Here is a 21,016-nt window from a genome sequence, read left to right as displayed (position 1 = left end):
ACTCAAGATCGAAAGGGTTCGGAAAAGTAATTAACCATTTACATATATAATATGCGTTATATGTGAATCATGGCATCTTTATTTCTGGTTGAAAAGATTCGTTCAGTTGGTAGCGCTTTCTCACTGACTCAGCGACGGGTATTATTGAAGCAATTTCACACTAGGGTAATTCGTATATGAACCGATTATTGCATGCCCATACGCCAGCTAAAGAGGGAAGCTGAATATTTCATGTGTGTGTTTCGTAGGACCTTCCGTGCTCAACAAAAATAAGCCAAACTGTAGAAATGTTAAACATATTTCAATATAGAGCATAGATGAAGATCCCATCGCCTGGTCCGAAAGTAGGCCTTAAAGTACAAACGGGCGCTCCTGTTTGTGCTGTTGAAGTTTACGTCGTGGTTACAATTTGTTAAAACTGCATACTCGTTCCCACTATGCCAATTTTGATTTAAGCATTTTATTAGTTGCTTGATTGCATTTTCGCTTTTCACTTTAATATGCGCTTCTTAGCCGTTTCTAAGGAGCTACCAGCTATCCTGTGCTATCCAGTTCCTTAACTTCCCAAAAGTTTTCAATAACCGGAACCTTTCGGTTCGATGTTCAATAGATCACGGTTTCATCATGATGCTTTCGATGCGTGGAGACACATCTGTCAAAAGCTCATTACCTATTTCGCTTTTATTATTGTTATTTAATATTCGACTGGGCAGTCGTAAGCCCATCAGTTAGCATTGCAATATAAAAGACGTGGCTTTCTTGACCTTAAGAAAAGCTTGGCCGCTAGCTTTCGAAAGCAGCCAAAAGTCAACGATAACCTGATTGAAGTATAAATGATATCGTTCACATATAGCATTTAGATTGAATCACCCACAGTTTTGGCTATAGCCCATCTTAATATATAATCAAAAGCAAGCTAGATAGTTCATGCTCATTACAGAGTGCCAGAAGTGCCATGAAACTCAACAAGATTAAAGATTCACGCACAGAGACACATACCGCAAATCAAAGTCTCCTGACAAACAGAGTTCTATTGTTTTTACGTTAATATTCAAATCATGCAGCTGACTGTGCTCAAAAGAATATTTCCTGCCAGAACCATTTGATAGATGGCGCCGGCGTCGTGTCAAAGCAGGAGAGGGCAATTTAGGAAAGGGTCACTGTTTTGTGTATTCACCCACTGGCGTTCACCGGTGAGCGCCGGCCGATGATGAGGCGGCCAGTTCATCCTGCGTCTAGCGTCTAGGGTTGTTCGACGGGCGTGCGGCGCTTCTCGGTCGCTGGTGGTAGCAGAGCGTGCAAAACATAGTGAAGGATCACGATCTTCGAAGGCAACATCAGGCGACTGTAGATTCATTCAACATGACCTGATGAAAATAGCTGGGCCGTAACTGTGAATGTTTTGCATTGCGGCTTCTAAACAACGTGCAACTGAACGCTAGGCGTACAAAGTTGTATCTGTGTACGTGTGTACATGCGCGTGTTTGATGGTGACGACAATGTCGTCGAGTTTCTAATGAGTGGTTAGCGAAACTATGCGAAGAGGATAAAAATAATAATAATAATAATAATAATAATAATAGATACTGGTCAAGCAAGCTACAACAAACGTGACGTGCAAATAACAAGCAAAAGCGTGTACGGGATTTATCTCTGTGGTACAGTTAAACGGATTTATTTGATCCGAAGTGGACATGCCAACATGCCGAAAAGGATTCCACCGTTCCTTGGAAAAAATATGATTCACGCTAGCAGCAATAATAGAATTGTACTCGTGATAAGCTTGTCGCTTGTACTCTATGCGCTTGTGGTAACCTGTGAAGTTCGCGTTATCAAACCAGTCGAAAAAGGTCGGTGTTCAATACTGCGTTGATCATCATTTGTTTTTTGTTATTTGAAGGGGAAAAATATACGATGCAAAGATCGAATCGAGCAGTCGTTTATGCTGCGTTCACATTTGGTTAACGTTCAGTCAGCTCGATTCAGGGTAGGCGTACGGTGGAATGAGCTATCGGCAAGGAACTCGAAACAGCCTGATCAACACGTACGAGTGAAGACCCTGCATTTTATAATTTTAATATTCAAATTGACAATAGCGATGGCACATAAATATTAAACATTAATTTCTATAATATCGGAATTATTTGAAATTTGGAAATGCTGATCTCGCTAAGGTTTCAAGAAGCTTGTTATACTATTTATAATCATAAAATATTTTGACCTCTTACGCATTTTTTCGAAGTGTTGCCCTGGTTTTTCAATTGTGATACGCAGATGAGCTCGTACCTGTTGTCGGTAGCGTTGATTAGAAGCTTTTCGAACAATATCTATTGCGTTAAAACGAAGAAATTAAGCGAAGCTAACTAGCAACATTTATGACTTTAATGCCGTTTAATAGGTTCTAACTCCTGTGTAGTCCGAATACAAGTAGTCGAAATACGTTTGACTTGGTAATGGTAGTAAGCTCGTCTTGGTCATACATACATAAGTAATTATTTTTAACTTTGCATGGATTCGGTTTATTTTTTTTATTGATCTTTGGCTTATGGGGAAGAAAATAGTTGATCGGAGAAAGATGCTACTATCTTCCTTATAATCAGAAAATTACTCAAGAGGTTCTAATCTATTAGAGGTGACATGATATAATTGGCGTCATTTTGGCACGTTTTTTTAAATGCAATTATTATCTTACGTAATTATTTTCTTTTATTAAGGAGTAGTTATACTCACTTTTTTATTTTTCATCAGTTTGTTTTTTGCTCACACATCACGCGCGTAAGCATTTGTCATATCTACCCGGTACTGTGCAAATAGCTATAAATGAATTAGAGGCAGGAAGTTTTCGGAGTTTGTACTCTGTATTAAACTCTGTATTAATACTATTACAATCCAATAGTGAAACCTTCGGTGATTTTGTAGTCACTCCGGATGTTTTCTTTTGAGCTTTTGGGTTGAGTTTTGTCCTTGTTCGAAAGCGGTCTCCGATCATCCGGTTTATGATATGATGACGACGACAATAACCGTTGCAGCGTTACGCTTTATCCCCTTGGAGCGTTTTCTCACAGTAATGACGGTCGCCAAAACTGCTGTCACCCGCCAACATTTTTTTCTCACGTAATGGCAGCAGCAGTGGCGACAAAATCATAGCCTTGATTTACCGTCCTGTTCTCCCTTCCGTATAAGCTTGCTTTTGCTTTGAGAGCTTTGAAATCTAGAGCAGTAACGCAACTTCGTTGTTGTCCCTGTCATTGCTGTTGCTGGTCGGCCCTCACACCGAAGTTTACTTGCCCCCGTCAAAAGGTTCTACCCCAAATCCCAGGTGAGCATGTGCTATTAGTGGAGACAAACCGAAGACGCCATAAAGCTTTGACGTTGAAAGAACTAGGATACGACAACGTACAGAGGCCAGAAGCTGCTGACAGCAGCCTTGTACAGTCATCCTTTCAGTTGTGAATCGCATTCTGCTTAACTTTTTATTTTTTTTTATATATATATGTAGCTACGGAAAAAACGTGTTAACGTACAGCTAAAAATTTATTGAATGCTACTGACGACTCTCATTTGAATTTTACCGAATTCTGCCGAATACTGGTAAAAGCTCAGCGATGGCGATAGCATTCAGTGTCAAGAGGATCTTTATCACATCGAGGCCACGTCTTAAGTTTTAAAAAACAGTGATCTGCGGATATGCACTTTCGAGTTCAGATATTGATATTATGCAAAGTTATCCATATGTAATACTGGCACATCTTATGCGATTGGAATTTAACAAACATAATACGCGAGTAACGATAATTCGACTCCAAAGTTACCGCTCGGAAAGGTCACAAGTTGAACCTGACTAGGTTTTCCCTTTTCATTTTTTTTTAATTGTTTGACTGATCATAACAGCTCAGATTAGCGCTAATACGTGTTATCGGTCCTTAAATGTTTCAAGCAGGATGCGTGATGATGACCTCCCAGTTTTGCGCAGTATCGTGATGACACATCTGCATGTTCATGTACGCAGAGATAGTTATAGACCCTCTGATTAACTTTTCTAACAAACGCTAGAGAGAAAGGCTAAATTGATGAAAGAAAAACAAAATGGAAGATGGCAGCCAGTGGTACCGTTTAGTTTCTGCGGTTTGATTTATTGCAGCGTCGAACATGAATAGTATAAGTGTATAGGCCCTAGTAATACCTAAAATACTGAAGACCTTACTATAATGAATATGATTGATATTTAACGTCAAAAACATTAGGAAATATGTAGCGGAAATATCTGAAGCATGGTGCAAGTGGCGATTGGTGCCAAGAAAGTAACATTTACAATTGTTTTTTTTTTGCTAATGGGTCTATCAAGATGCGAGCAATGTTGTTAAAGATCACTAAAAGTTCGAAACAATCCAAATACTATCGAAGCGTTTCAAATAGAAGTGACCGTGCTATCACCATATGAAAAGTTCCCGAAGCAATAGCAAGTACCTTTCGTGTATCGAGAAGTCTATTAATATATAGCGTATTATATGTTTTTTGCATAGCGAGTTTATTGACCTAAAAAATTGACAATAGATTTCGTTGTATGTGGCCATCCGACTCCCAACACCTTGTCTATCCTACCGAAGTAGCTTGCTATCAAAACATTATATTGATAATAGTACTTAGATTACACATATGTATATACACCATCTAACCTATGGAACTAACAACTCAACGATACAAGCCATTTTCCGTCGATCGATTCCAGAAAGCTTTTTGACCTTGTTTTCCTCAAGCTCTCAAGTTCAATTATCTACAACGCAATGCATTTGACTGTAAACGGAGCGCAGCTTCAATTGTATGTATGCGTCATGCACTTCAAGTTATCAAATTGCACGATACGAACTGCGTTCAGCAACCGGCGAGTTGATTGACAGGATCGATAGAGGAATCATAAGTCTGTCTGTACATACACAATTTGGTCGAAATTCGAGATCGCACAGAGCAGCGTACGAGATCGATATGTTTTTACGCACGATAATTTCTACTATTCGTCCCGGTGTGGCACGACTGGCTGTTTTTTTTTTCGGCTGAATGAATAAACAAAATAAGATAGATCCAAAACGCACTTCGAATATCAATGTGTTGCTTTCATTCGTTTACTCCTTCGTGTTGAGTGATGGTTAATGCATTTTTTTTTTTAGAAGTTTGTCACGCACTTTGTACGGGATTAGTATAATGTAATGACAAATAACTGTCATACTGTGCTTATGCAACGACAAGCTTTAGAAGGCAATTTCATCTACCTCACTAAGACCACCTAAATTTATTAGAGTAATGCTAGTACATGCCACAGCGATGGCTGGAAAAGATGGAGGATTCCCGAAGTTTATCGTCATTGACGGGCACGCCCCAGTGACGATGACCCTACGAATAGTGCGTATGACTGGAAATGTGGTACAGTATAGAATATCCTTACTTTTCTCGCTGAATATGGATAAACGTTATCGATGAATATCCCGAGCACGCAGGCTGTTACTGAGCTGTTTTTCTTTCAGCCTAAATGAAAGAGAATGGCTTTACCACTGTTTCCAATGTTTTTTTTCCCTATTTCAAAGAGTGCTGCCTAATATGGCCACCCCCAATACGTAGCTCTGCGTGGTTCTTCCAATCGATAAGGATCAGTTAGGTATGCCTTGTTCAACCATACCGTAATAGACCGGTTTTTAAAGTATTTACTTCTAGCGTAAAAAATAATGTTAGATGAATACACAAATCAGAACTAATAAATCTTCATGCATGCCTCATTAGAATTGCGACGCCTTCTTGCTGTTTCCTAATCGATCATATAGTTCATGGGCGTATATGTCGCATGGCATGTTTATGACCGTAAGTCTATTATGAATCAAAATTGATCGTGTGTTTATCCGTATATAGTACCTCCATTATACAGTACTAATTATGTTTAATATTTGCTTATTCGCCATATTTATCTTTTTCCAACGGATGCACCTATACAGGTAGATAATTCCGATGAATTGCCCTTGGTCGTAGATTGGACTATTTTTGTCTGAATGGTTTATCAATAAAGTCGTATAATTTCTAACTATTTGGTCAAGAATAGCTCGCTCAATAAAAAAAATAATTTAGTCTCCGGTCCACTTCGTCTTTTCTCACTCATCGTTTAGTGACAGTGATTAATTGAAAAAAAAAATAGCTAAACCCTAAGGCTTTTTCCATTAGAGCGGTCCGCATTGGATTGCATGAACTTCGATGCCCGTGTGTGTATTTATAACGACATATGAACGACACGCAGCCTTCTTAAGTCTGAGGGCTGAAAGGATTCCTTTTCTCCAGTAAAGTGGATTGTGACGTCAATGTACATTGACAAGCTGAGAAATTATTATTATTATCGTAAACTGAACTTTCTGCTCTTGTTGCATATCGCAGCATCTGCGTGGCGTCTGATAGTCCTAATTGTGCACCCTTGTGTATGAGCAACTGCTTAAAATAGGCAGCTATAATTTAATACATGCTATGAGGGGATTCGACACGGCGAAGACGGTCCAATTGGCTGAATGCATGCAGTGCTCGTATCTACACGTGTCTGACTTTTGGACGCCGCCCTGACTCTACTGACCAGGGACGTTAGTGGGCTGCAAATGACCAACTCAAGGTGACGGCAGCAGTTACCAGTTAAGAGGCTCCAGAGTTGCGACGCTGTCTCAAATGCCTTTTTCTTTCCGGCAGTGGAAAGTACTCGTCGCCCGTCATATGATTGTGCGCGTCAGAGCGTCAAACGGTTGTAGAGCCCGTTGTGTTTCAATGCCAAACGGAGTAGTTCGCTAGGGTAAATTTTTCTCGTAGCCTCCGGATGGAAGAGCGCTTGAACTTGACCGAAAAGCGTCGTCTCTGTTCCGAAAGTGAGCTGATTTAGCGGGCGAGCAGTAGCAGCGACTGCTCTGAAACATCTTATTCCATTAAAGGTCGAGAATTTGAAAGAGTTTGCGCGTTTCGGTGTGATTGATGTTCTGGAGCATACTCTCGTCGTCATTCTGACATTGCGTACAACTTAAGGTTTCGTTTTATGAGATAGTTTCTATAGAAGTATCAAAAGAGAAGCGAATTTGTCAAAATAAAAAGCTTGAGGAACTCCAACTGCGGTGTTATTCGAGATAAAAACAGCGCTCTATAGTCGCTTTAAAAAATTAATTGCTTCTGTGAGCCATTGAAATATCCATTTAGATTCTGAAAGGAAAATAGAAAACTTTTCAGTGAATGCGTTTACTAGTACAACAGCCCGAGACCTAACGTCTGGTTATCTGTCCGTTTCGAAGCACCCGATGAGTGCTCTTTGCGAAGTCGTTGAAGCCCTTTCTGTCGTGGTGTGTAGGTTTTATATTTCGACTTTTCAACACAATTTAAAGATAAACATTTGGAAAAGAGTTCCGGCATTCTATGTCGCGTCTGGCAACGCTTTGGTTCAAAACTTAACAAATGTATCTAAGCGAAAAGTAGTAAGGCTTTTGATGAACGTCTCAAATCAAGATATACTATAATATCTGCTATAATATCCGAACAAGAAAAGCAGTTAAGACATTCATGTTTAGAACATGTTTTTACGATCCTGCTGCACAACCTGGTTTTGTTGAGTGCATATCGGACTTAGCCATGTGTTGAAATCTAGGAGCTTATGTGTCACGCTCATGATGCACTTCATAGCTATTTCAGGCTTTTTCGGTAGAGGCCCTATCCTGACTTTTGGTTCAGCTTTTACCATCTATTTAGATTAGGCGTCAATGTTACCCAGGCATAATAAGAGCTGAAACCAAGGTTTTGTTAGAATTTATTTTTGTTAGAAGGGTGAATCTGCGCAGATGTGGCTGAAACTGCTACTACCGACAAATCTAATAAAACGTATATGCAGAGTTGTTTCGGTCACGCCTGATCAAACACGCCCGGGGGCATGTGCAAATGGCGGGCTAAAGGTATGGTGATGGAGTCGCAAAAGGTTTTGGTGTTCCTTAACTTTAAAGTCCCAGCGGAAAACCCCTAAGCTGCTTTCAAAATACTCAAAGTATTGGAGTATACAAGCCACTTGGTGACGGCATGACAAGATGGGTAGAGAGAAGACGACGAATTAATTTAAATAAAATTGCAGTGCTTTAATTTCTGTTGTATAAGCTTTGCTCTTGCTGGAGTATGATGAGGATTCGTTTAAGGTAATACTCTAGTGAAAATAAGGATTGATATTAAACAACTTTTGTTTTGTTTCTAAGGGCTAGCTAGTATTATGACGCAGACTTAGACTTTTCTTATGTTTATACAAGATACCATTCTCTCAAAGAGTCTATGTTTGGGCACTCCCAATTAAGCACATTGTATTTCCTCTCTGACCAGAACCTCAATACGCGGTGCTAGCAAGATATATTTATCGTAGAGTTAAAAACATTTTTAAATGGTACATAGTAAGATCTAGAAAATGCAATACTCATCATTGATGTTTCATACAATCAGATACAAGCAATAATATAATAATAATAAACTGTGCAAACAATAATTATTCTATATCTGAAGAAAAAAAATACAAAATACAGAGTATTGCAATTGGCATCTTTATGAAAATAAGTAAGTAAGGGGAAGATCTCTCGTGTGTGCAAATACAAAGACTTAGCAATTTTATAAGCACTAAAGATAGATACCTTATTTTTTTCATATATATATAAGAATACTTACTATGTACTTATAGGAGTTATAGTTTCACGCACTCCTATAGAGTGCGTGAAACGGCAATTGCTCAATAGCAGAATAGTTAAACTAAATTCAAATACTCTGTATTTATTTCCAGATGACTCGGACACCGAATTTGATGAAGACGACGGTGCTGACCGCGATGACGGAGCAGATAGGTCTTCGCTGTTATTACATGAGTTGAACGAAGGGCCAATTATCGAACGTGAGCCTGTTGACAAGGAGATTTCTCGTGGCGAATACACAAATCGTACAAACAATGCATTTACTTGCGCTGCGCGAAACGCCCTCTCTATTCAGGTACGGTGTTCACCGAAAAACCTTTCGGAACCCCAGCCTTTATCTACAGTCACACCAACAACCGTTACTGAAACAACTGGACAAGGCGTTCACACTACGGGTGAAAACGCTTCTGGTCAGAAACAATCAGAAGCGAATAACTCTGGGGGTTCCTTGGTTGTTCCATCTTCAGCGTTGGTTGATCTCGTCGACCCAATGACAGGGGTGAGGCACATTGAGATACAGGCCATTATAGATGACAGGATCTTTGGGAAGTTTCCAAACGCTGAAGATGGACGTCCTATGAGAACCCTGTTCTGTACGTGTTATGCATGGAGTTCGAAAGGACAAGTGATTTCCAGAGTTGCAACAGTGAAGTTGACTGAAGGTGAGAAACAACGGGTGTTAATGTTATGAAGAGCATAGGTAAACTGCGGCCCCATCTATGTTAACACATAGAGTAAAAAATTGTTAGATTTTTCGCACCATTATATAGTTATCGGGCAGACCTTTGGCTTAGTCTTAACACGTTATTTATTAATTGGCTGCAATAATTATACTGGCAAAAAATACACTATTGGATAACTATGCCCCACTAAGCAGTAGATTACGTTTTCCAGGATATTTGGGTTAAAAAGGCACTAGGGTGATAAACGGCGGTCATGTTTGAAAAAAATAAATTATCAGCAAGATGAATCTACCAGCAATATGCTCCTTTTAGGTGTCCCGATGGAGAAAAAAAATTCAAAGGGCCCCAAAGTGAGTATGCCGGGAACCCGAGTAGTATCTTTGGGAGAAAAAGTGCTGCTTGAATGTTCACTGAAACGGCCCCACTCGTCCAAGTATAGGGGTGCACAGAATAATGACGAAGATTATCGCATCTTCTGGTTGAGAAACAATGCGGAAGTTATGCTAGATGATAACGTGGAAATCAATTCCGAAGATGGCAGTCTTTTGATCCTACGAGCAGATGTATCCAACGAAGGTAGTTATGCTTGTGGTATTAGGGCAAGCGGAGGTAGCAAGGACCACTCTGCCGTACGATTAGGCGATGCAATTGCTATTAACGTACGCGGTAAGTACACTGTTAGATGATTAAAGACGACTATTTTACATAAAGTGAATTATAGAAGCGGACCTGTAACCGTCTAGCTAGCAACTTAGCCGTTATGAAGCTACCTGAAACGAAACGTAACTTCCCAGGCGAGGATGTTTTGGTCTGAAGCGTCTGAAATTTGAATATGTAGACTCCAGTACCAACAGCAATGCCCGTGACTTTAGAGTGGCCATCAGATACAAAAAAGATTCGAGTGGATTAATAACATAACAATTCCAGGTTGGGTTCTCAGCCGAATGAAAAAATATCTAATAAAAGATATTTAAACCTAATGAAGGAATATCTGGTTGAGAAAGATCATACAGCGAATATACTCATTGGTGTTCAATCTACTTTAGCTGACGGTTCGTGGTCTTCTTGGGGGGCATGGAGTGAATGTTCTTCACGCTGTGGACGAGGCCATCGAATGAGGAGTCGGTCATGTACCAACCCACCGCCTCGATTGGGCGGGAGGGACTGTCCTGGAGACTACGTTGTCCGTAGTGAGTGTAATTCTCGAAGAGATTGCCCCGGTAGCCATTCGAGAGAGAAAGATAAGGATGAGACTGCGCCATTATCAGGGACGTGGAGTCCTTGGAGCGTCTGGTCGGAGTGTGGAATAGACTGTCGGAAGCATCGACAGAGATGGTGCACCAGCAGTACTGTTTCTTCGCAAGCCCATCACACTCATCGTCTGCAGGGAAGTAGGGAAGATGTTGGCCATTCCCAACGTTATGCTGCTACGTCCTGTACAGGAAGGGATCATGTATCCGTTAATTGTACCGGCGGGATGTGTCGTCCCAACGTTCAAAACATCCATCAGCAGTTGGGACCCGAAGGCGGTTACAATGGATTATCAAATAACTACCTACAAGAGCAGGGTTCAATTTCATCTCAAGAGCAAGGTACATTTTCGTACAAATTATGCCTGTTGCACCTGTAAACTGGCAATGGTAATTTGTTTGCTACAAATTTTAGGAACGTGTAAAATGGTTTCGCATTGAAATCGAACATACTGGTACTACTAATAAAAATACTAGTGATAGGAAAGACAATATATATTATAATTCTTGATTCTGTTCGGTGTTTTCAGATTACTTCTATCGAATATCCTACTGCGTTAGATCCTTAAAACAATGCTATACTTCGATTGCGAAGTCTGGCGAGGAAAGAACGGCTGAAAGTTAGCTATTGAATATGTGTTAACACTTATTGAACTGCTAGAAGCTCTACAGTTGTCAATGGGCATAATCCTACAGTCTCCTTCATTAATCTTTCAGGATTTTTGTTATCACATGTCGGTAGTCTCGAAGCCATAGCGATGGTTATAGGGATGGCGCTAGCAGCAATCATTTTGGCGTTCACGTTCCTCATCGCTCTCCGATTCTGGCCGAGAGACGGTTGCCAGGGAGACAAACGGCAGCTTCCTTCAGCGTCGCATCACACAGATTCCTTCAACACACAGGTTTCTGTAAACGGTTAGTTGTTAATATATCTGTGCTTAAAATGTAACATAGGTCAAGTAAAATTATTGTTATTATGGCTGTATATTACTATGAGCTAAATTTCAGGTATCGCCACGCTGCCTCCTGACATTACTGAAAGTATAAACCGTGACCCGAGATTGAAGGATTTTGCGACCGAAGGAAAAGTAGAAGCAGCTGTAACAATACCTCTCCTTCAGAAGCTATACACTCAACCGACTTTATGTTCAGTATCAATGACGCCGTCTCAGACTCGATCCCATCTCAATATGAATCGCTCTCGAACGCCGAGTTCCACAGACAAGACTCATCGAACAGACTCCGAAACCCAGAGCTATTCAGACTACGGAGCCCCAGGGTCGGCATCAGAGTATGACCTCATTTATGACACAATACCTGATGAGCTTAAGAGTTCTGTAACCAGCAAGTCCAGTGTCGTGGTGTGCGTCCCAAATCATCAAATTGCGTGGATTACTGTTGGCCCAGAAGGGGGCCGTGTAGGATTGGACCTTCTGGGCGTTTGGCTGACTATACCGCCCGGAGCCATTCGGCATGGCCGGAGAGAGATGTACATAGCGGTTCTTGGAGACGGTGAACGTGAACGACTCGTAAACTTGCGAGACGAACAAAGTGTGCTTAGTCCAGTCGTGCAATGCGGACCCGTCGGAGTGCCCCTTGCAAGGCCAGTGATTCTCTCTTTTGATCATTGTGCACACCCCCCGTCTGAAAAGTGGAACATTCACCTACTTAGTGCGCCTACGAACAGTGAACAGCATCCGCATTGGAAGGAAGAGCTCTCTCTAGTTTCTTCCGGGGAGAATGTGATATCCAAGAGAGCTTATATGCAGATGGATAACCGACTGTGTCATTTACAGACCGACAAACTCTGCCGGTTCGTTGTGGCTGGGGAGTCGCGCAACAAGTGCTTCGCGGCAAAATCTCTCGTGCTCGTAGCGTTCCTGTCGAAGATCTCAAGCCTATCACAAAAAGACTACTCGGTCAGGGTCTACTGTGTTGAGGACACTAAGGCGGCCCTCCAGAACGTCTACAACGACGAAAATGGTCGCAGCATACCATTAGATGAGCCGAAAAGCATGGTTCTCCATGATGGCGGAGCAAATCTTTGCCTGACGTTGGAGGAAAATTCATTACCCGGCGACTGGGAATTCAAGCCTGGCGCTAATCAACAGGAAATACCATTTAGTCATGTGTGGACTTCGCGTCTTCCTCTGCTGCATTGTTCGTTTGTGCTAACGTCGATTTCACCCAACGACTCGGCGAAGCTCCTTGGTCGAATTACGGTTTTCCAGCGAGGTAATCAATCGCACCGACAGGTTCTAACTTTGAATTCCGCAGCTATATATCGTAACACAGCCGAAATTCCTACGCCTATGCCTGCTCATATCAGCAATACCTTGATAAGCCGCACTTGCGGAAATACAGTCGTTCCTGCTGAAGGCTTTCGCCTCAGCCCGGAGGTTCGGCAGAGGATCTGTGCTCTATTAGATCCCTCACATCCCGAGGGCAACGATTGGCGGCGGTTGGCTCAGCATCTCGCGCTAGACGGGTAAGTTAGACATGAGGCATTATATTGCTATGTATTGTCTACCGTCTGCGTAGCTCTAAATAAAGAGGTACACGTGTGAAGATCGTTGATCTTACCGTTGTCAACGAAGTAAGAGAGTATTTAAAATACTGAAACTGATTTTAGAATAGGTTAATGTGAGTGACTGCTGCTCAACACGCGTCACCTTGAAAGCTGATTGTGTACAGCGTAGCTGCTTAGACTGAACATAGGTTAATTTAATGGGTAATTGAAACTATGTATTTCTCACAAACGGTTTCATTGCCCAGGTAAGACCTCCTATTTGTTTAAAAAACGACAGACGGCCATGAGACAAAACATTATCATAATACGATGTTGAATCAATTGCAGGAATCTTAGTTACTTCACGTTGAAGGTCAGTCCAACTGCCTGTCTACTGGATCTATGGGAGGCACGGCACCGTGAAGCTGGGGCTCCAACGGGGCTTCTAGCAGTCCTTAAAAACATTGGAAGACCTGATGTTGCAGGGACATTGGAGAAACTATTTGGTGCTTGGGTATAAATTTCAGTTCTTCCCGAGATAGCTTTTTAAATATGCGCCTGATGACTTCTAGTAATAAGGGAAAATTATCAAGACATAGTAGAATGAGAAATGCTTGAACAGGTGAATGCCATTGTTTTTATTTAACTTTCTATTTTATCCCGAAAAAAAAAAAAAGAAAACATCGTAACAGTAAACAATACCTAAACTTATTGGCCAAATGAGCCTTAAACCGAGACAATGCCATGGTCTTTCGATCTAAGTTTGTTACTGAGGAGAAATGCTGATATCATTACTGATGTTATAATATGTATCAGCTATCTGTCTATCTATATGCGCCAAGCAAACGAAGCCGTCTTTAAGCAAAATCTTCAAATGATATTATCATAAAATGAATGTCTGATATATGCATCTATCTAATTAGCACTTCTGTTCATACCTTCCATTGGCAAAATTCTTTCCGCTGTGTGACATTGTTATATATACAGAGGATTTTGGACTTGTAGCAATAAGTCGAAAGTGCCGGCCGGCTATTTCAATTAGTGAGATCAAATAGCTCACAAATAACATTGAGGACTAAAAGAGTGCGAGTTAAAAAAAAAAAACACTAGGGGAAGTATCGTTTCGTCCGAACGTCTAAACCACACAATGATTGAGACTTTTTGGTGAAGTGACTCGTTGAGGTGCTCTTACGAGTAGGTGCTATCACGTTCTCAGATTGAACTGAGAGCTGCAATATGTACAGTAAAACAACCTGTGTTTATATTCGCTCCTGAATATTAAGATCGTAACCCTGTCTGTTCTGGATAGTATCGAAGCCCTGTTTTGGTTAAGTATTTCCATTTACAATACAACAGCACAAACTAGTTACTACCCGAAGTAAGATTTAGCTTGAACATGTGTATAATATAGCAAGCCGTGTACAGTTACTAAGTATATGTAAAAATGTGAATTATATCTAGATGTACATAATGAACAAAGATAAACCAATAAAATATATGAAATTCAGAATTTTCGGAATGTTTTTATTCTCGTTAGGGGTACTAATCAATAGCTATCAAGATCGCCGACTCCGCAGCCCAAGTGCAGGCAGTTGATCTGAGCCATCGTAAATGACAAGATCGACTGTATGCGGGTGAAAAACATCTCAGGAAAACAACAAGCTATGACAGAAAAACAGCACTAACCTTAGAAGAATACATATATTGTGTTTTTATTAGACAGCGAAATCCTTTTCTCGATTTTAAAGTAATTTTGTTATACATCAAATGTATTTGATACAAATACTAATTATTAAAAAGATACAAATATATTCTACTTGAAAATAGATCATTGGAGTACCTTCATTTCAATCAAATTTATTTTACTTTTATAAAACCTTGAATGAGGTTTTTATTTGAGGCAAATTAGAGTGGCTGGTGAATCAGTTACGTCACTGAATTTAGCGAAATAGACGTCTACAAGCATATAGAAATACAATGTCGGTGCTTTTGGTTCAGGCTATCAAGCACAGCCTCAGATAACAGCTGTAATCCAGTTGTTGTTTTATGCTATGGCAGTTAACATTAGATTCTGTTCCATCACTCTATCGCTATAATGTAACGTTTCAATGTATGTACATGCTAGAAATAAATGAAGTTCTTCTTCTTCTTCTTCTAGCGATGTGACTGACGCATTCTGTGGCGGCAGTTATTTGAGACGTCAATACAAGTCTCACATAAATTATTGCAGTCATGCCAATTGTGCAAGTAACGGCAGCGATGGCGGGACCAGACGTCCTGTTGTGCGCCAGATGCAACGTTATTCGGAGTGTCGATCGCGAATCACAGGATATTTGTGCTGTTTAGTCCCTTTCCGGCCGCTCTTGCCACCAGACAAAGAAGCTCAGACGTCAAGTCCGTCCGTTTATCTATCGCTGTCTTTCTATTCCTTCCTCAAGACAAAGTCTTAGCTAGTTTTGTCGGAGTGACTTCTGGTTCCCGGTTCCGACACGATGTTGTCTTCAACGTGAACGTTGTTGTTGTTGTTGTTGTTGTTGTTGCTGCTCTGTTCTCACAAACTTACGCACGACCTCGGTTATCGGCAATTGAATGAATAAAAAGTACAAAACGATACTTATGATTGATACATTCGTCACAAAGTAGTGTCGTAATAATGTAATGCAGAGACGGTTTAAGTAAGTTAGGGATGTATATTCTCTGTATCCTCCTGACCATGATAGTTCTGGCCCAAAGTTTCGGATTTCTTCTACGTTACAGCTTTTTAAAGTTGAATGGCCCTTTTAAAGAAACGATTAACTAACACTCAACAGTAAACAGTAAAAAAACAAACGGCCGACTGTATTGAGAATTGTCAAAGCAGATTAATTAATTAATGCCACCTACGATTGGTTCCATTCTGCGGTTTTCAAGTATGTTTCTGTATGATAACCGACAGGCTGTCTGTGCTGGTCTAGCAATTCGTACGATAAATTTATCCTATTCTATAACACAAATTGACTTCTAGCATTGGAAAAAAAAGGAGAAATTATAGTAAAAAATCAACTTATAGCTAGGAGCACTTGCATGTTTTTTTTTTTATCGAGGCTTAAAGATTACGCCCCATTACATCGAATAAGTAATCAGCATGGATCTAATTTCGTGAACCTATGTTTTATCTAACTATTTGGTAGTTTTTTCAAGTAACGTGCCAGTCATGCTCATACGTAACAAACTCATGTTATCCTACCTTCAAACTCCTTCCTCAAATACGTTCTACCCAATGACCAAATGATGTATGTTATCAGGAGCAATTCTTTGTTTTTTTTTAAGTTACTTCTATTTTTGGGATGCCTTTCATATATTTTTGGCACGATTTCGCTATCCACACAGACTCGTCCTGCTCTGCTTATGGGGAGTCTAGTCAACTGGAGTAGCACTGCGAAAGGCAAAGGGCAACAAGTATCGTCCGTAGTGAAACAGCAGCTATGGTGGTCGCTCTGGTGGCCATTACTCATTCAATATTGACAGCAACAGTTACCGACCGTGGTGGCAATACCAAATAAATGCGAACCTTAAAAGGGGAAGAAAAAAAAAAAAGGAAAAAGAGGCAGAAAAGGCGCACGCCTGAAGAAAAGTTTCAGGCAAGAGCTGGATGTTGAATGCTGTTCATAGCGAGTGTAACGTATTTTTGTAGTTCATGACACTCGCCAAAGGTTCCCAGAATCTATTTCATCTCCGCCCATCCGTTCTGTGTTGTTGTTTCTTTGTCTATTCTTTCGTTGGTGCTACGCAACGAGTCTTCTTTTCTACACAGACGGAGTAAATCGTTCTCTCAGTATACAGTAAAAATTCACGACTCGCTTGTAATCGATAAATACATGGATAATATACGATTTTTACATCTATACGTATTCGTAGCTTTCGAGCATATATGTTTTATGTGTGTTTTACAATGTGTGAATAGTATTAAAGAGAGACTTATCCTCACTTCCATTAAAGTGTGGTGATATCAATGTTCTATTTCATCCATTCGAAGCTGTACAAGAAAAAAAATGTACAGGTCAGTTCAACAAAAGTTGTACAAAAGGACAGGTCAGTTCTCAAAAACGGTCACTCAACGTTTTAGGCTATAAGGTCTCACTGACACTATGTATATAATGGTTGAAATTGATCACTTATGAATTAATTGTTCATTTATATGTAATTCTTCATTGTTTACCGCATTGTTTTACATCGACCAAGAACCCTTTTGATCCGTTGTCATCGCTTCGTCCGTATAGCGAGCTACAGTTTGACTCCTTTGCAAAGTGCATCCACTAAACTTCAACATCGACAATTTGGGACCTTCGCAAAATAAAAAACACATTAAAGAAACATTATTAAAAAGTAGATAGAATATGCAAGGGCGGATTACTGAATAAAGAAAAAAAGCAGCCACTAACCAATTTTTAACTATATATAAAATATAAGAAGCGACTGAATTATAAGGAATACGATTCCTAATTTTATGTTTCATCTGTATGCGATATGTAACTTTAGTATTAATAGCTTTTTACCCGTAACCCTTCTATTCGTTTTTGAAAAACTCAGTAGATCTATTGTTTGGACGACAATAGACTTCTTCAGCGAATAAGGTCCTTCCTAATGGGATATAACATTTAGTCAAGCAGAGAACAAGAAACACGCTTATCGGAGACATGATCGACCATTTAGTATTAGAATAACTATAGGATTTGATTGAACACCTCATATTCACACAGTAACACTCAATAGTCTCTATAACATACCGATTTATTAGCGTCGTTTATTGCGAGATAACAACTTCACTAACTGAGTGTTTCCAAGCAACACAATACAGAATTATATGTCACAATGAAAAATGCTACACCTTTCATTATAAGAGACGTCAAAGTTGACCGTATAAAAATATTAGGGTATTTCGTCAGCAATAAGTGGTTATCTGAATCTAGAAAGATGATTTCGGGCCACGAACGGTCTAACAGAAAAAACAGACAAGCATACCATGCCGTCACGCGGTCTTCAGTTATAACACATAATCGGATCAAAATATCCGTTTTTATAGCAGCTGATTATACTTACGAGAATAACCATTAATAGTGGTATGGTCTTCTGTTGAGACCAAGTTCTAATGGGGTAAGTATCAGCAGTTTTCTGTACAGGATAGACGGTGCGAAAATTTAGCGAGCAATTGACGCAAAGGAGCTTTGCACGCACGCAAACAATTATCTTGTCCTCCTTGCCTCGTCATCTTTGTTGTTTTAGCATTTCGAGTTATTTATCCCATGTGAAAAAAGTCCTTGGAGTCCTGCACTTTTGATATGGCACCAAGCACGTGTTCCCACTGGGCGTCTAGCCGGAGTGGCTCTTGGCGGATCTATCTGGGTCTTCCCAACCGACATATGAAACGGCGTGGCAACGCTATTCTTTTATTCTAGACGAAGTACGTCATGATAGCTGACCCGATGCTCTGCTTATTTCGTTGACGTAAGACGCGTAAAGATGAATGTGCACTCTTCATGAATTTGCCTTTTAGCTTCCATGAACGGGATCGTTCAGTCTTCATTAGATTAATGAAATGGTGGAATATAAATTAACATGTCGGCGCTATGGAACTATCATAACTAAACTAAAGAAAATAATATAGAACTAATTTGTTCAATTTATGAGACCTTGCCATTCGGTGAGCAGAAGGATGACGAAAGGACCTTGTTATTAATGATACAATGTGCGACGAATGTTAGAGCGGTCTTGGTGTCTTTCTTATAAATTGTGGGTCACAAGCGTATACTAATACGCTTGTGACCCACAATGACACAAATTGTGAGAAGGATACTAATAATTTGGTTTGTTGACAAAAGACTTCTAGAGATCAAATGTTAATCCAGTAATCCTAAATGCATTTTTAACAGAAGGCGAAAACGTAATCTACTAGTTTCATCGTGCCCAGCTGGCTGGCGACCCCGAAATAGAACATGCGGCCATAAGGTCTCGGCCTCAAATTTTTCGAAGAATCGATGCTGTCCGTTAGTAAATTTTTTTGTCCACTTGATCAAGAGAACAGTTCTTCGATTTACAGAATGAATCGAATCTAAAATTAGACACTTTTAAAAGCGCCAATATGTATAACGTGGCAGCGAATAAGTCATAGGCACATATCTCTGTTAACGGTATTTCAGCCTGCAATTTTTTTTGTTATCTTAGATAAAAAAAAAAAAAAAACAAAAAACGGATATTTTTGCTTTTGACTAGTAATTAAGCTTCTTATGTTAAGTTGAATATTTCCAAGGAGTCCCTCGTGAGCTATGCTTTTTTTTTTTTAGAATACAGAAAATGAGCGTGGCCAATAGTGGTCGTAGCAGGCGAAATTCGACGGTCCAGAAATAGACGTTCCAGGTAGATTAAATAGACGTCTAGTGATTTGAATGCACCATTCTTTCGTCAGTCTTATGCTTTTATAAAAATGCCCTATGTGCGCCGTCTAGACATTTATCTCTAATGGCGAGAACGAGGGTCGCCCACGACAGAATGGCGCACACAACCCGTTAGTATCGCCTCAAAACATTTATACATAGATGATGATCTGTTAAGTTTGCTTGAACGAACGACGGTTGCCTGGCCGCTGTTGCCAGTCTTTGCTTTGTTTTGTTTTCAATTTTTGGGTGGCTTTGCCACAGTGTAGCACTAACATTAGTTGTCTTCCTATTCACGATCATTTTGTCTTCACCGACGCTCAGGCCAGGTTTCCGTTGAAGAGATCGTCCTGCGATCAGCTATCCGTATCATAACTCTTTCGGAAGAAACTCTCATGACAGCAGGCTGCTAGCAGAGATTGATTCGCACCAGCCTAGCTATTTCCTCAAACCTTTTTCCCAAGCGCAGCAGCGATCTAGACAGAGGTGTTCTTAGTTCCATGGCTCAAAATTACTTAGGTCGGCTTTTTCCGAGTGTCATTAAGAACGAAAAAGTGCACACGAGTCCATATTAGTGCTACGACTAGCAGGCGTAAGCACCGTCTTTATTGCGTGGATCTGTCTTATTACGATAACGGGACTTTTTATAGACAGCGCGCTTCTTTATAAAAGCTGATTGGCTAGGGTCAATTAGGTCAAATCATGGTATAAGCGCACCAGATACAAAATATCTATGGACGTAAAAGAGTTATTTGCATTCCTTTAATTTAAAATGAGAAAGTGTTGACGAATCTTTCAATAGAGAGTTAGGCGGGTTTATAGGCCATTGGAGAAAACAGCCTCCGCAGTACTGACATGCTTTTGGCAGTCAAACTGGACGGCGACACTGCTACCTTATGCTGACATAGGCGGCCAGCAAACTCTATAAAATACATACTATGAAGATCTTGAAAACCTGGTGTATCAATCTAGCTAGAGCACTGGATAGCTCGATCTTAGGCTAAATGCGTTAGAAGCCGCCTATTCACGTACCGCGATACGACAAGAAGGTTCACGTCTCAAGTGGAATATAGGAAGCTCACAAGCAGTTGGTTTCGGCGTTTTGTCCTACTTATTCTTTAGATTGCCTCTTGTGTTATAGTCCATTTAGCGCCTCTTCCCGTAGTTTGCAGCCAGTTCATTGAATAGGGTCGGCTATCTAACCATCATGATGCCTCGTGAGGAATTACAGAGAAATTTTAGTTTCTTGCTTTTACTTCTCTCCTCGAGTTAGCCCAAGATACTCATTCGACTTTGGTGCCTTCGGGACTCGAAGTGTCCTACCTTGGCACTTATCCTAAATCTTTCTCGCTCTATGAGCGTAGGTCTGTCAGGGCAGAATTGAATTGATTCTCGCGGTGAGTCACCGCAAGTCAGAAGCAAGTTATCCATGGTAGGAGTATTCGCT

The 21,016-nt window shown here is 40.4% G+C and overlaps 1 protein-coding gene across 1 annotated transcript; it reads left to right on the top strand.

Moving 5' to 3' along the window:
- The first annotated feature begins 1,227 nt into the window (after window positions 1-1,227).
- On the top strand, window positions 1,228-14,669 carry LOC111264626 (netrin receptor UNC5C). The gene is made up of 7 exons (XM_022840686.2): window positions 1,228-1,850; window positions 8,810-9,379; window positions 9,713-10,066; window positions 10,447-10,992; window positions 11,368-11,565; window positions 11,659-13,138; window positions 13,508-14,669. The coding sequence occupies exons 1-7, from the start codon at window positions 1,703-1,705 to the stop codon at window positions 13,677-13,679; spliced, it is 3,468 nt and encodes a 1,155-aa protein (XP_022696421.1). The 5' UTR covers window positions 1,228-1,702; the 3' UTR covers window positions 13,680-14,669.
- The last annotated feature ends 6,347 nt before the right edge of the window (window positions 14,670-21,016 follow it).

This window comes from Varroa jacobsoni, unplaced genomic scaffold (genome assembly GCF_002532875.2).
Source record: "Varroa jacobsoni isolate VJ856 unplaced genomic scaffold, vjacob_1.0 scaffold_881, whole genome shotgun sequence".
NCBI classification, from domain to species: Eukaryota; Metazoa; Arthropoda; class Arachnida; order Mesostigmata; family Varroidae; genus Varroa; species Varroa jacobsoni.
The sequence above is the reverse complement of the archived record's forward strand: the minus strand, read 5'-3'. Positions and strand labels throughout refer to the sequence as shown.